The following is a 15,393-nucleotide window of genomic DNA, read 5'->3' as shown; positions in this document are numbered from 1 at the left end:
TTGCAAGTGGCAGTTACCATCTTTTAAAGTCTTGAATGGATTAATCTTGAACATGAACCCATTAACAAGGCCAACCAGTCTGAGCAAACAAAACAGCTGTTATTATGGAATCACAGTTGTGAACTGAGAAACAACAGACTTCTCAAGTACCCTACCATGCATAACCACATTTTGTCCAACCTGACCTCTTCAGTTCAGGAGGCAGTTGTTCCTGACTGGCAGTACCAGTACCATAGGCAAAAAATTTCAGTGTCATTAGAAGAGAAGTTTTACTGCAACATTTTACTGCAATTTTACTTCCTTGCTTCCAGGAGATTTTATGTAATTAAAACTATTGTTCTGGCAAAGGTGGCCAGCAACCTCCTGGACTTAGGAAAACTGTCATTGTCACTGGCAGGTCAGGTCAAGGGAGGTGACTAGTTAAAAGCATATCCAGCGTGCTGTCTCCAGCTCTCCCCTCCTAAGCACAGGAAGGGCATGGACATTCAAAGGCCAGTCCACCAAAAGGCAATGGAGATGACACAGGCACTGGAGCATGCTCATACAAGGAGAGACAGAGCTGGGACAATGCAGCCTGCAAGAGAAGCATCGGGGGGGATCTTGACAACATTTATGAATCCCTGATGGGGAAGAGCAGTGACTGAGCCAGACTCCTCTCAGTGGCGCCCAATGGCAGGGTGAGAAGTGATGGCCACAAACTGAAATAAAGGGAATTTCTTTTATATGGGGAAAAAAAGGGGAAAAAAACCCCTTCTTTTTACCCTAATGACAACTGGGCATTCTAACAGGTTGACCTGTTGAATGGTTGTGGTGTCACCATCTGTGCAGATGCTCAAAGTCTGACTGGACTCATCTCTATTTTAAACAGGAAGGTTGGACTAGACAGTCCCCAGAGGTCCCTTCCAACCTCATCCATTCTGTGATTCTGGGATTATCATAATCACTACAAGTGTTTCACTTTAATTTTTCTGGAGACAAAAACCTGTGGGGTCATTAGTAATTCTATAAAGAACAGCTAGGTACAGTTAAATTTGGGAAAGTTCTTTCTACCTGTGAATCACACAATTCAGATTAAGGCCTCATTCTGAAATGTGGTTTGTTTCTGCAGTTTGGTAAATTATTACCGAAATTATCAGAATGATCCTAAGCCAACCCTGTTTATACAAAACCACAGGTCAAGTTTGCCCTGAAGTTTAGGTTCTGAGATACTACCAAATTTGATTTGAATAATGGTATCTTGACTACATGCCAAAAAAATTATATAATTGTTCTTTCTGCAGAACAGATTACTCACTTGCAAGTGGGGTAAAAAAAAGAAGGAAAAATGCACACCAGTACAGTATCTTGTAGTATTTTTATGTTGCAATTCACTGCTCTTTAAAGCACCCCTGTGTGAAACTCCTTGGTCAGACTCAGTTTCAGATCTCATTTCCTTCAAGTACCACAGAAGTAGAATCAACATATTTTGCATACCATTAAAAGTGTCTGGGTGTTTCACACAAAATCACAGAATAGAAGAGGTTGGCAGGGATGATTTTGAAGACAAAAAAATAAAAAGATCTCCAACATAATTTTAATTGTAGACATCAGATCTAAGTTTCATCTGCAGAGCAGAAATAAAGGACTAGAAGCTTTGTTTTTTCACTGATTGAAATTTATTACAAATACACATATTCACTGTTTATTATGTGCCCGCTGCATATGAGAAACAAAACCATATAGAACTAAAAGTGCTTTTAATAAATATCAGAAAAACTCTGTGATACACAACACAGTGCAGAATTCTACTGCAAGTCATTTAACTTCAACCAGGTATAAAACCCCTTGAATATGTGAACATACTTTTTTCACAAGAAGTACATAATGCTAACAATTACATACTAGTACCAAAGTACTTCAAACCAAAAAGCACAAGCGCTTTCAAGACTGATCTCAACTGAAATGAGATATTTGAATTTGTTTTCACTAACAATCACTCCAGGCATACTTTGCAACAGTATTTTTAAGTTTTTCTTTTAGAGGAACAACGAAATCCCTCAAATGCCTTTAAATACAGCATTAAAGTTATCAGGCACTAAGACAGTTCAAGACACAAACTAATGGCTCTGCAAAAAGAAATGCAAAGGCTTCCAAAGCAGCCAGAGGCTAGATCACTTTGCCCACTCCTTCTGTACAGTTCTCTGCAGGGTAAGTGTGAAAAAACTGCACATAAAAAAATTCAACATGTCATAGACGGGAACTTCTACAGTGTTAGTTTCTTTTGCTGTCTTGCTGAGTCTCAGAAATCTGTGGGATCCCTTAGTTAGACTCTGCTTAGGGAAAAACTCATCTCCCTTACCTGATGGGTAACTCTTAGGCAAGGCAGGAACATCTCATGTGCTCTCTGAATGTGACATCATGCCTTCAGAATAACAGAAGGATGCTGCTTTTAGCAGGCATGAAAACCGACACAAAAAGCTTGAGAAATCAAAACCTTTCATTTCAGATAAGCAGCTGCTTCAAAACTGAAAATAAATTTACCTCTAATCCCACAGCTCTTTGAATCTCTTCCCTGGGAGATATTAAAGCTAGTTCAGACCTTGGATACATAGCCACAAGAATCCTCATTTATTAAATACCATCTTTTTTTAAAAGAACAGATGTGCCTTAAGAACTCGTGTTCAAGTAGCCTGGAAGACTCCATATGGGTCACAATTGCAACTCCCTTCTAAACTCACACTCAGAGCCATTCAACAAAAGTTTTCAAAAAGCTATCACAAGTTTGTGACTATGCAGAAGACATTGTAATCGTTAAACAAATAGTAAAAAAAAAAACAAAAACCCAAAAAAACCCCCCACACCAGCAACCTGTATGCACGAGTGTTTTAACACCATGCACCATCCAGAAACCCAGAGGTCTCCATGTCTCCCAGATCTCACTCCCTATGTTACATTAGCACAATCAGCTTCTATACCTGTTTTTGGCTGCCATGATGTGGCCACATGTCAGAAAAGTGCATTTTGCTGGGCAACTGTCTGTGCAGTTCTTAATCAATCACCACTGCAGTTACATGTCAAGCAGCAATTTTTCCAAAAGGGTAACTCTAAAGGAAGGGCAACATGCTTTTCTTTGTATCCCCTATTCACCCAGTGTTTCCAGTTATGGGTTTTGGAAAAAGGGTCTCAAGCACGACCAGCTAAAAATTAAATATCCCCCGGTTATGCCCAATGCAGGCATTAGTTTAGATCAACATAATCCACACATGAAGATAATGTGAAGAACCGAAGTTAATGCCACAACTTCACATGCACTACATGGAAATTTAGGACAATGTTTCAGTAGGAGACAAACATGCCTCCTCTTCTTCTGACAGTACAGCCTTCCGTCTGGAGAGGGACACCATGGACTTTATAACAGCTAAAGAAATTCTAACAAAAATGCGCAAGGCAAGAAAAGCAAATGGGATTACAATCTGCATAAGATGGAAAATTGCTGTGCTAAATTCACTTAACAAGCACGTTAGAAAGAAGGCCCCAAGGCTTACACAAGGGTAGAGAGCCAGCTTGGCAAACATGAAGGCATGCTCATTGCCACCATATTGAGCAAAAGGATGCAAAGTTTCCCTTTCATGGAGGAGAGCTGTAGTCCATATTGCAAACTGAAATATGCTGGCAAAGAAAGTGATAACACAGCTGACCTGAATGGCTTCTAGTTCATTGTGAGACTTCTCTGCAAATTCACTGGTCAGTTGGTAAGCTAGTGGAAGCCCACCAATGAAAGCCAGCGAAAGTATGTTAAGCAGTTCCATTAATCGTGTAGCTTTTGTTACATAGAGGAAAAGTGAGTGATGGACAAACCACAGGAGACCAATTGTTACAAAAGAGCCAAAGTAGGCAAGGTAGTTTGGCCCATATTCACTCAAAGCTTCAAGAAGGCTTCCATGGAACTTCTCCCTTACTTCTCTGGGATCAGGGACGTTGTCTTCACTGTGGAGAGAACACTTTCTTTGCATATTACTGTTATAAAAACACACCTGCAGCAACACTGAACTGTATTTCTTTACTGTGAGCAAGCAGGAACAACAGAGGCCCACTCCATAGCTCTCTAATTTGTAACTTAAAAATAGCATTTCAAATAACAGCTCTGCAAATAAATCAGATCTGAAAGGAAATCTGAAAATAAGTTGGCATTCTTTAGGTTAATGTAATAAAGTTGCCACAGTGACTAAACAGCTTTTGTTGATAAAAGCCCTTTATCTGAAAACACAACTAAGCAAAAAGGACACTTTCTTCTTCAAGACTCCCCACCCCAATATACATTACAGGGATGATCACTTCTGCTGAAATATGGGCATTAGAAGTGTCTTTTGTTTGTGTTCTGTATCTTTCCAGAAAATCATACTTAAAGTAACCACTGCAGGTTTTAGAAGTCAATGTTTGGTTAATTTTATTTCCTCAAATATTGCATACAGACAAATGTTAGTATTGTATTTAACAACACAAAGTGTAAGAAGTAACACAAAGCCTTACCATATATCCAAAATGAGCAGGGTTGCTACTATAGCATAGACTCCATCACTGAATGCTTCTACCCGTTCCTTACTCAGGGGCTCACTGAGGTAAAAAGTGAAGGTTTCTAAGCTATGGTGTTCCTCTTCTTCCTCTCTCTGACCTGGAAACAAATTCAGACGCTTACTAATGAAAGACAAAATCAGGTGGTATAAAACAAAGTAGTTAAACAACCTACTGTGACCTCCCTTTGTCTTTCTTCCCACCTGCCAAAAGTATTTCTGTAGAAGGGAGGGTGCCATTCATTCACACAGCTGTCACTCCACTTTTTTCAGCAGCTGTGCCTCTCCCTTAAGCTCATGTTGCATTCAGGACAAGTGCTTCAGGGACAAAAAAGCCCTGTCCTTTAAACTGTATGGCAGACTGTTTCCACCAAGTGAATAATGACTCAAAGGTCTAATTGAACAAAATGTTTGAGCTAAACAGATCAGATGCTGTGCCAAAGACATGATCTGTCCAAAGACATGATCTGTTCAGCAGTTCTGTGGTCAGTTTATATTGCTATCAAAGAGGAACACTCCACCTTTTGGCCAAGTAGGTTGCATGTTACCACCTTTTCCTTTATTTTGGCACTGGCAACTTCCTTCTCAGCAGAGTTTAAGAGCGGCTCTGGCTGTTGGTGTCGTTGTGCAACTGTTAGTGCTGACACAAGGAGGGCAGAAGAACATAAGCAATGAGCATGAGGGAAGGAAGCATGGATTTAGGCTGATGTAAGCAATGTGTGAGGACCTTTAGACCATAGCAGTTAGATTAATGAGATGTAACACCCTAAACAGTTAATTACCCTGAAGAAGTTTGATTTATAGGTGCTCTTCTTGCCAGTTTGAACATGTGGGAACATACAGTATTGCTGGGAAGAAAGCGATACAGGCATAGAGCTTGCTTCCTATATTCTTCAGTACCCACCTTCCCTTTTTAAGAGGGAAAAGGAATGGATGGCCTGCAGCCATCATTCATGTACTTGTGTGTGTGGGCACGCATGTGCATGTTCAGGACAAACCAGAGAAGTTTCGCACTCAGAAATCATCTTTGAATGTGTTCTGCCTTACACAAATCTTGTCACAAATTAAGGGAAACCAAGGAGCAAAGGAGAAACTGTTTGGAAGCACAGCAATAAACCCCAAAATTATGTTCCAAGCCTGAAAATGGAAGTAGAACTAAAATTACTTCATAGCAGGCCATTTGGATAACATGTTGACAACCTAATAACATACCTGAACATACATACAATGAATATTGTTACTCACCAACAATCCTGGTTTTACACCATGCAATGAATCGAGTGAGATGTGGAAAAACAATTACGAGCCCAAGAAGTACATAAGACTATGGAGAGAAAAATGAACACAGTTTAAATTTAGTTATCAAAATATAAATTACCTTCCAAGTCTCATATGAAAATACTACTTCAATCTTTAGGTATAATCACATTGAGAAAAACAAATCTTGACTTTATGACATGGAAACTGCTCACCTGAAATGCACATGCACCTCCTGAATATTGCATGTGCAAACTAATACTGCTTTTTGATAGCTAATTTAGTACCAGTAATGAAGCAAGCTAAAACAGGAAGGGAAATAATTCAGCTAACAAAAATTCAGTAACGCCTTCTCTTTAGAAGCTGGAGAACGATCCCATGTGATCCTTATGAGACCCCTCCGACTTGAGATATTCTATGATTCTACTACTTGTGTCCCAAAGACATCACAGTGGTTCACAGGCTTTGTACAGGTCTAAGCACAACAGCAACTTGGAGACAATCGTCACTGTTATTAATATTAAAATATAATACACTAATAAACAAGGTGAGGGAGAAAAGGGAAGTCATGGTGTAAGAGGAGAACATATTTTCAGTTAAAATTAGGCCTTTTCACATTTGGACTTGTAAATGTCCCTTTTATCAACAGCAACCCAATTCCTCCTAAATCAGGGGATTATTTAAATACTGTTAATTCCCATGGAATCTTTCTCAAAGTTCAGTTCAATCCACCTTTTTCTAAAGAACAAGAGAGAGGAAAGGAAGCTCAGGATACATCCAAAAAACTAGATTTCAGTTCCAAGTGAGGGTTCTGAGAAAGATAAAAGCTGTTAAGTAGGAGCAACTCACTGCCATTTAATAAAGGTGGCAGAGAAAAAGGCTGTGTAAGAGCAGGCCTTAGGCGAAAACATTTGGTTTAAGATGCAGGCTGGTTAACTTTGCTCTGCTTATTCTGTTTGCTCTTACACCCTGAATTAGTGCAGCAATTACATTCACTTGTCTTCAATTTGTGCACACTGGTGCAATGTAATGAGTATTTCATATAACCTTTCACATTACCTCACTGACTTCTAATAAGCAAGGTGCTAAGTTACAGCTTAGAAGACCTGCTTCTAATGAAGAGACGCAGTAAAAAAAATCAGGCGAAGCAAGTAAGGCTAATACTGTAGCAGAATATTCTTTCAAAACTATCCAAACTCATGGATCAAATTATGGATTGGTATCTGTGATTTCAACACCTTCAAAGTAAAACAGCAGCCATGATTACAACCCCACAGAGATGGCAACTGATAAAGTCTGTGTTATTTAGCATGGAACTCACTGTTTTAATACACAGTCCTAAATAATACAACTGTTATAAACTGCTGCATCAAGGTTTTCAGTTAGCTGGGAGAACTTACCAAAGGAATAAAGAAAAAAGAAAAGATGGCTGCTAAAAAGCATAAAACTGGTCCTCTTAGGATAATCTTTAAGATACGACGTTTATAGAAATTCTGATTTTCAGACACCTGTATCTCATGATTCAGTAAATGTGGGTGATAGAATCCATATACTACTATCACAGCCTGCAAGAAGAAGATAATTACTGAAGTTATTACATACCAATATATGCAGTAATGAAAATATAAAACTGTAAAACTATCAATCAACAAATTCCAAAACACTTTCAACCTTATCCACTCCTACATGGAGGGCTGGTCTTAGAAACTCTGAAATTTCAAAATACACTGCATGTCAAGATTTTGGTCTCCTCTGCAGAGCCTGTCATGACCATGTATCTTATATGAAAAGGAATTAAGACCTCCACAATAAGGAACAGAAAGCAACAAGGCACTGCACCAGGAGAAAACCAGTGCCATTGGACTGAGGCTAAAAGCCCATGTTCACTCAGCCATTGCTGCATGGCTCAGTAAGAACCTCAGCATAAATCAGTTGCTGTTTCCCCAAGGCATACTTAAAGAGTGGGAAAGGAATTACTATTCAGTGGATGTTAAGGCCCTGCCACTTCACAAGACAGTGGCAATGCGAATTTTCATCTTACGTACAGATATTGTATTATCACAACAGGCACAACTTTGAAAAAGAATGCTAAACAAACAAAAAGACATTTAGCAGTTTATATCCATAGTTGAAAAATGCTATTGTAGCTCTACTCAAGAAAATCTATTTAAAAGTGAAAACATAAATGGATAGCTCCAATACCTGTATAAGGCCAATGACAACAGCACAGACACTGAACAGGAAAATGCCAAAAGGTACCTCTGGAAAGGAGGCCATTAAGGAAAACTAGAAAAAAATGAAACTAGGTGAAATATTTAATTAAGAAGCTATGTAGGAATAACAGTAGAGAAAGGGAAGCACTTTTCATTCAATATAGAAGCTCAAAAACTTAAATAAGACTTTGCATTTCAATATAATTCCATGAAATGTAATTTCTAACCCCAAATACATGCAGGCATCACAACCAAAGGCATCTGGAGAGGTGGCTTTGCTCTCATGTTGATACACCAAAACTCTCTGATGCTGTGTCTCCATACTAACTACAGACTGGCTTGCAGCTCAGCACAAAGTTTAACAGTGTTTTCAGTGGACAAGATGTTCATAGCTGTGAAAATTAATACGCAGACACCTTTTTGAATGTTTTAATTTCTCTGTCTCCATGGCCTCCTGTTATATTAATTTCTGCAGCTTCATTAGAGGAGGGGAAAAAAAGCGGGAAGTAGTATTAGGGTAACATTGACAACTTTAAAAAATTATTTCAGCTTCAAGGCAAAGTAGAAAGTATGTGCTCTTGCTAATAAAGGTAATTTCATTGACCACAGCCTTATCCTTTGCAGACTAATATATAATGCAGATATATCCACAGAGAAACAGGTGCCTGTCGTGTATATATATATATATATGTTCTACACACAATAAAAGTCAAGATGCATTTTTGCTGGTTTGTTCTGTGAATATGGTGTTCAGCTGCAAATATTCTTGCAAGGTCTAAAGGTCATCTGACCAGAAATTATGCGAAACATCAAATTCACAGATTTCAAAAATGAATGTTTGGCTGCCAGAATGAACTTTACTGAATTAAGTCAAAAGTTAATCCAAAACCTGTCTAGATTACAAAAGGAAAATGTTCTGTCATCTAAAGAGGAGCTTGAAACACAGCTAGTTCCCTTACAAAATGCAAAATTCTCATCAGGCAACTTTGACATTTTTCAGTATGGCTACTTTTTTATAAGAAATCATGGGAAACGATAACTTTCCATGTTTATAAGTTCTCTTTTAGCATACCAGTTTTCTGCCAGGTCTATAACATGCAGTGACTGAAGGTTATAACATGTCCTCGTGAATTTTTAAAAAGTAAAGCTTAACGATTACAATGGATTCAGGGTTTATATTGTAACAACACTTTCTGGGTTTCTGAATATTTTGATAAAAGTCTTTCCAATTAAAGAAAGAAAAAAACTTTCTAATTTAAAAATATATTTTAGAAAAGTACTTACTGTGTATGGCAAGAAAGTTATGATCATCATACAAGCCTAAAAAAGAAAGAAGTGTACTGAAGCACTAAAGACAAAGCAGAGAATTCCCTCATTAAAGACATGTCCAGGTAATGGAACACAAACAGCTCAAATACTTGTGCTGTATCATGAAAAAAACCCACATTTCTGAGGTTGCTGAGCTTTGACTGTAACAAATGGCTAGTTCTGTACACATCTTCCATGTTTGCTATCCAAACTGTACAGGTTTATTTTAGTAAACACTACAGTTTTGTTAGCAATACCATGGGTAGAAGTTTGGTATGGTTCTTAACAGACTTCTTTCTACAGTAGCAATGCCAAAAGTACCACACCTCCTAAAGAGCTGTTTCTGATTGGTCACAAACATTAATTTCTGATGACAAATATTTCATATATAAAAAATCCAATTAAAAAAAAAAGAACAAAAAAAACACCTCAAGCACAAAGAAATGCATTGCTTTAAAAGCTACATTACATAAGAATTACATGCCTTAAGCTAGTCTCCTAGCATTATTTCCTGTAGCGTTATCCCATGGAGTTTAAATGCAGTATCTTTATTACCAAAATTAAATTAACTGTGTAGTTGCACTGTCAGAGAACAGAATTTTAAACCATATCGCAAAAAAAAAAAAAAGCTGAGAGCAAGAATATGTTCACCATTGCAGCATCCCATTACAACTATTAGTAAACAAGATATTACAGGGTTAAAAAACTTACTCAAATAAATGACGAGTTTTTAAGAGATAAGATTTAGGCAAGTGTAAAGCTCAGAACACTGATTCAGGATTGGTCCCTCAGTGGCAGTTTTTGAAAGATCATATAATCCTCTGTTTCAAATAAGCTTCAGAATGACTTTCTAAGCAACTTAAACAAAGAAATGACTGAAAACGTAACTGTAAATCAAACCTACACTTAAGATATTTTTGCCGCAAAAGACATAGCATTTCATTTTCTTAAGCCTGGAGGACAGACAGTTCAGCTGGACAGAGATAAACAGAGGTAAAAAGCTTTTGCCATAGGTGCCTCTTCAGTTCCCTCAGATGACCTTCACTTCAACCTGTTGCAGAGCTTCTTTTGACTTATAGTAAACCATGCAGAAGTTAAAAGCAAGTTAGTTATCAATCATCCACTTTGGCAAGGAGTAATTCAAGCTCTCTGTATCTTCCTGACTTGGAAATCTGGTAGAGTTATGCTATATAATTTAGAAACTTTTGGACATGTACATACAGACTTAAGAAAAAGTGACCTGTATTTGCTCATCAAACATCCAGCGTGTCTGACAAGACTCACCAGATTTAGAAGAGCGAGGACATCATCTATAAGCTTTATCACCTGAAACAACCTGGCAAGGCAAGGCAAGATATCATGAACAAGCCATCTCCCAAAATGTTTTACAACACTGTATAAAAATTGCACTTTTATAATATTATAGGGGAATGTGATTTAATTTCCTCCAGAATTTATGCAAGTAGTGCAGGTCTACCAAAACTCATTGGCTCAAACATGGCAGTAATTTGCTAGAAAAATTTGAAAAACGAGATACAAACAGTCAAGTTCAATTACGGAGTAGTTATTAAGAACCTCACTTCTATCTGAAGGACAAGTGGCATATGGTGTAGCAAACTGGCTTCCCCCTACCCCCACTCTATCCTTCCTCTACACCTGACTTTATATATAAACTTTGATGTAAACTTCACTGTTGTTAACAGCCAATTAATCTGTGAAGAAGTGATCCAGATGTTAGCTCTGATTGAGTCACACACCAAAAACCTAACAAGGCAGTGAGCTACAAATTGATATATTTCCTTGGAAAATGGAAGATACGGGGATGATTTGAGAGCAGGAGTTGATGACGATTCTCTGCAGGACTTGCCACTTCACTACAGGATTAAATGCAGCCAAGTCACAGGGTTTGGTTTGCCTTCTTCCATGGCAGTTTTGTTCCAGAACAACTCTTATCTTTTGCCATCTGGCAAACTGGGGACCGGACAGCCAGCAAACTGCTAGTGAGCTGCACAAGGCTTGGAGTCACATGAAAACTATCATTAACTGACAATTAATCGCCTATTTACTTAAACACAGGCAAGGCCCAGAACTAACTGGAGACTCACAGCCTGTGCTCGCTGCTCAAGCAAACGCTTCTGAAGCATGAACAAAGGCAGACTTTCACCAGCAGTCACTGTTCACTGCTCACACGAGAACATCAACAAGTTCATTTCATACTCTGATGCCAAAATAAACACACTGGCACCAGCTAAAAGGCTGACTTTTAGCTTGTCATGGGAAGCAATATTGTGTAGGGATCTGAGCCCTGCAGTAGCACTGCACAGATCTTCCAGAGCAGATGCAGATGTTCAGAGTCTCAGATTTTTCTTTGTCTCATATGCCATTGTAAAGAGCTATTAATTCTGATTTTCTCTAAGTTTTACTTGAGAGAACAGAGACAAGTTCACGCTGTTAGGGCCACAGTATTTTCAGAATTTTAAGGCTTAAAATTATTTCTACTGAAGATATAATGTAGTTCTTATTATGCAAAGAAAAATTAGCTTTTCTTCCAAACTGCCCCACACCTTGTTATTGAAACTCCAGAACCACAGAAGTGTCTCTTAGAAACGATAGAGCCAATCGCCCTCCACCAAACCCTAAACTATTCAAAGGCTATATGCCTTAGTATTTACTTATGCAAAGAAAAGCAATGCAGTAAGAGCACTAGATGTGAAGTACCAGCTTCAAGTATCAAATTACAGGTTGCACACCTCTATTAGAATGCTGTCAATCCACTTAAGGAAAGAATATAGTAACATTTGTAAATTTCGTAATTCACACAAAAACTGCCTTAATTCCACTGTGATGCCTGCATGTCAATTTCTTAACTACCACAACAGGGGCAGGTGACAGTGACCACAGCTCTATAAAATGCAGCATCTGCAACATCACTATTGATTTTGTGAGAAGCACTGCTGAGGACTAAGACAAGCTTTAGGCCAGCTGTACTACATCAGCTACGCAAATATTCCCCTATTTGTGTAGCATACAAAGTCATGCTTTTGCAGCATAATCAGAAGCTCAATTTCATCTAGAATATGAAGTAAAATGAAGAGTAACTCTCATTTAAAATATACAAAATGCTTGGTTTTCATTGTATCACTGTGTCAGTGGTGTAAGCGTACAGTTATTCACTGCTTAGGGTAGCACTTGGTTACAATGAATTTTTGGTATTACCCAACAAAAGGCAATTCAGAAATACATCAGCAAGACAGAAATGTTACCTCCTGTCCTTTTAAACAATACTTTTAACTTTGGAGTTAAATACTGTGTTCCTACCTTACATGAGCTGCCCATGCCACTGTGACTATTAAGAAGGTCATCAAGTAGACTGCAATTTTTGCGAGAAGAAGTTGCTGAATACTTTCACCGAGTTTCTGAAACAGAAAGTGACACCCAGTGACAGAGAAATGAAAGGTAAATGTTACATTGTGAAATTATTAGCAACATCTGCAAATGACGAAGGGCATGCAGTCACGTAGCAGATTTTCTGAAAATGCCTGCCAAAAATGCTGTTCTTTTCCAACAATCTTCTCACTGCCATGCAGAGGAACTGGTTTATTAGACGCCTGTGAGTATGCTGAAGTGTGTAGTTAGTGGCCTATGATGAACCAACATCTCTCTTTAATCTATAAAAGGGCTTCCCAATGTGATCCATTTACACACACTCTCTATCACACAGGTAACGTGACAATGCATTTCAGAGGAGGGCTGGCCACAAAATGGTCCTTTTTTTTCTTAGCACTGACTTCTGAGGTAGAAGCATCACACAGGTTTTCGTGTGATGATTGTTAACAAGGAACAGGAAGGCTTAACCACAACAGATTTTGCATGTACCACCACAATGGCTTAAACAGACTCATGTGGCTATTTGCTGTGTTAGGGATCATACTTGAGTTTCCTGTACTAAATGAGAAGAGATATTTGCATCTATATGTGTTTATAACAGCAGAAAAATAAATCCTGATTAAACAAAATCTTGTACTTTCTCAATTTATTAATTTACGTTTCCTAACATTCCTGGCTTTTTCAGATTTAATTTATTTTCTCTAGTCTTCTATTTCCACCTTTGCTTACTCTGATTGCATTTATTATTAACCTGATCTTAAAACCAGCATTTAGATTGCACTATGTAAGTGGTTTCTCTATGTGAGGATGTATTACCAAAAGGAGCAGACGCTTTCTGAAAGGTGTTTTAGTCAGACAGGCAATTCATTTCGCATTCAAAAGTGACTAGATAAATCTGTGGCCTACATTATACACCTCATTCAGGCTTTACACCACAACTTCTGCAGATTACACAGATCTTCAGTATTTAAGTTCTTCACGTCAAGTTCCACAGCTCCTCCCCCTATGGGAAGTTTCTGTTGGCTTTAGCGTTGCAAATCTGGAACTTGAAGTGGGGGTGCAAAAGTAGGATGTTACATGTAGTTGCAAAGACAGGGGAAACAGCAAAACAGAAGACGTACGGTACCTGATCAGGATGTATTTTTGTGTGAGCCACAGGCAAAATCTGAAAAAACAAAACCTCGTCAGTACAGGGCATTCTTTTCCTTACGGAGAGCTTTATTAAAATCCGGCAAACTTCAGGTGGCCGCTGATACTCCCGGGCCGGGCCGCTCCCACAGCCCGCGGTGCGGCCGGCAGCGCCGCTCGGCCGCCGCACGGGGCCCGCGCCCCCGCCCCGCCCCGCCGAGCGCTGCGGCCCGGGGGCGGCCAGCCGCGACCGCCGGCACCGGGCTCCCAGGCGCCCTGCGGGGCCGGGGGAACGGGCGAACACGGCCCCTCGAAAGCGCCGGGTAGACAGGCCCACGGCCCGCGCACGGGCTCGGTCCGGAGGGCCCGGTCCAAGCTGCGGCTGCTCGGGGGCCTTTTCCCTCACGACGCCTAACGGCGGGCCCCGCGCCTCCCCGCGGAGCCAGCCCGCCCCGGCCCCGCCACCCCGCCGGCGCCGCCGCCCGCCCGGGTCCCGCGGCAGGGCCAGACCCGGGCCGGGCAGGCCCCGCTCCGCGGCAGGGCCGGGCGCTCACCATCACCGTGGCGATGATAGAGAGCAGCGCATCGCTGTAGGCCAGCAGCCGGTGCGACGTCGGCGTGCTGCTTCCCTCCAGCTCCAGTCCCCGGCCGCGCAGCGGCACCGGCTCCGGTTCCCCCGCCCCGCCGCCGGGGCCCGGCGCCGCGGCTCGCGAGGCCGACATGGCCCCGGTGCGCTGCGCCCGCGGCGGCGGCCGGTGGGCGGGGCGGGAGCGGCGCGGCCCCTCCTCGGGCGCCGTGAGGCGGCCCCCGCCGGCCTGGCCTGGCCTGGGGGGCAGCGGCCTCCGGCCCCCCGCGGGGCCACGGCTGCCGGCCGGCACTCGGGCTTCTGCTGCCGGAATGCCGAAATCCCCACGAACCGAGGGTGCTTTCCCCTGGGTCTGGGAATGTCTGCCGTGACCTCTTGAAATCTGGAAGCCCAGGGCTGGTGCGGGTGACATGGGTGGGTGGGCACCGGGGGGAGCAACCGCGTTACAAATGGTGTGTCGGTGTGTTACCCGCCACCGGAGGTCTTCATAGCACATGTATGCACACCAAAGATTGCGCTCACTGGATGCTGTAGCGTCTGGAGATTCTCAGCTTTGTTTACAAATTGTATGTTAAAATCTGTAATCTGAATTCCAGCGTAACTTGTCCCCACCCGGGTTGGGTTTGGTTTGGTTTTTTTACCCGCCTAACCAACCTTGTCCCACCGCTTCAAACCATTTGGCATTTGCTCTGTCTGTCACCTTCTGTCCTCTGGAGCTGTGAACTGGAGACTTTTGTTTTACGTTCAGGTGTTTATTCCATTGGCACATTTAGACCATGCCATAATGATAGTTTATTTGGCCCATGTAGGCCTTATTGTAGTTTCCAGCTGTGCTTTAACAAGTGATTCCAGCGCTGCTGCAAGGTGGTTTTGTTGCAGAGGAACAGCTGTGTTTTTTAAGTCTTCTGCTGTAACTGAAACGGAATTGAGGTCTTAAAGGAAACATGCCCGAATTTGTGAGAGG

At 41.0% G+C, this 15,393-nt stretch overlaps 1 protein-coding gene across 2 annotated transcripts; it reads right to left on the bottom strand.

The window, feature by feature from the left end:
* Positions 1-14,617, bottom strand: TMEM175 (transmembrane protein 175). Of its 2 annotated transcripts, XM_055791127.1 has the most exons (10): positions 14,398-14,617; positions 13,842-13,880; positions 12,647-12,744; positions 10,613-10,664; positions 9,305-9,340; positions 8,010-8,093; positions 7,208-7,372; positions 5,796-5,874; positions 4,510-4,651; positions 1-3,966 (listed from the first exon to the last, which is right to left on the bottom strand). In XM_055791127.1, exons 1-10 carry the CDS (start codon positions 14,563-14,565, stop codon positions 3,303-3,305), a joined length of 1,527 nt encoding a protein of 508 aa, XP_055647102.1. In that variant the 5' UTR covers positions 14,566-14,617; the 3' UTR covers positions 1-3,302. The 2 variants fall into 2 exon arrangements, with proteins under 2 accessions (XP_055647102.1, XP_055647103.1); XM_055791128.1 differs by lacking the exon at positions 10,613-10,664 and having other exon boundaries at positions 14,398-14,496.
* Positions 14,618-15,393: the final 776 nt, after the last annotated feature.

The sequence above is a fragment of the Falco peregrinus genome, chromosome Z (genome assembly GCF_023634155.1).
Source record: "Falco peregrinus isolate bFalPer1 chromosome Z, bFalPer1.pri, whole genome shotgun sequence".
NCBI classification, from domain to species: Eukaryota; Metazoa; Chordata; class Aves; order Falconiformes; family Falconidae; genus Falco; species Falco peregrinus.
Note: the sequence above shows the minus strand (reverse complement) of the source record. Positions and strands in the feature narration are given on the sequence as shown.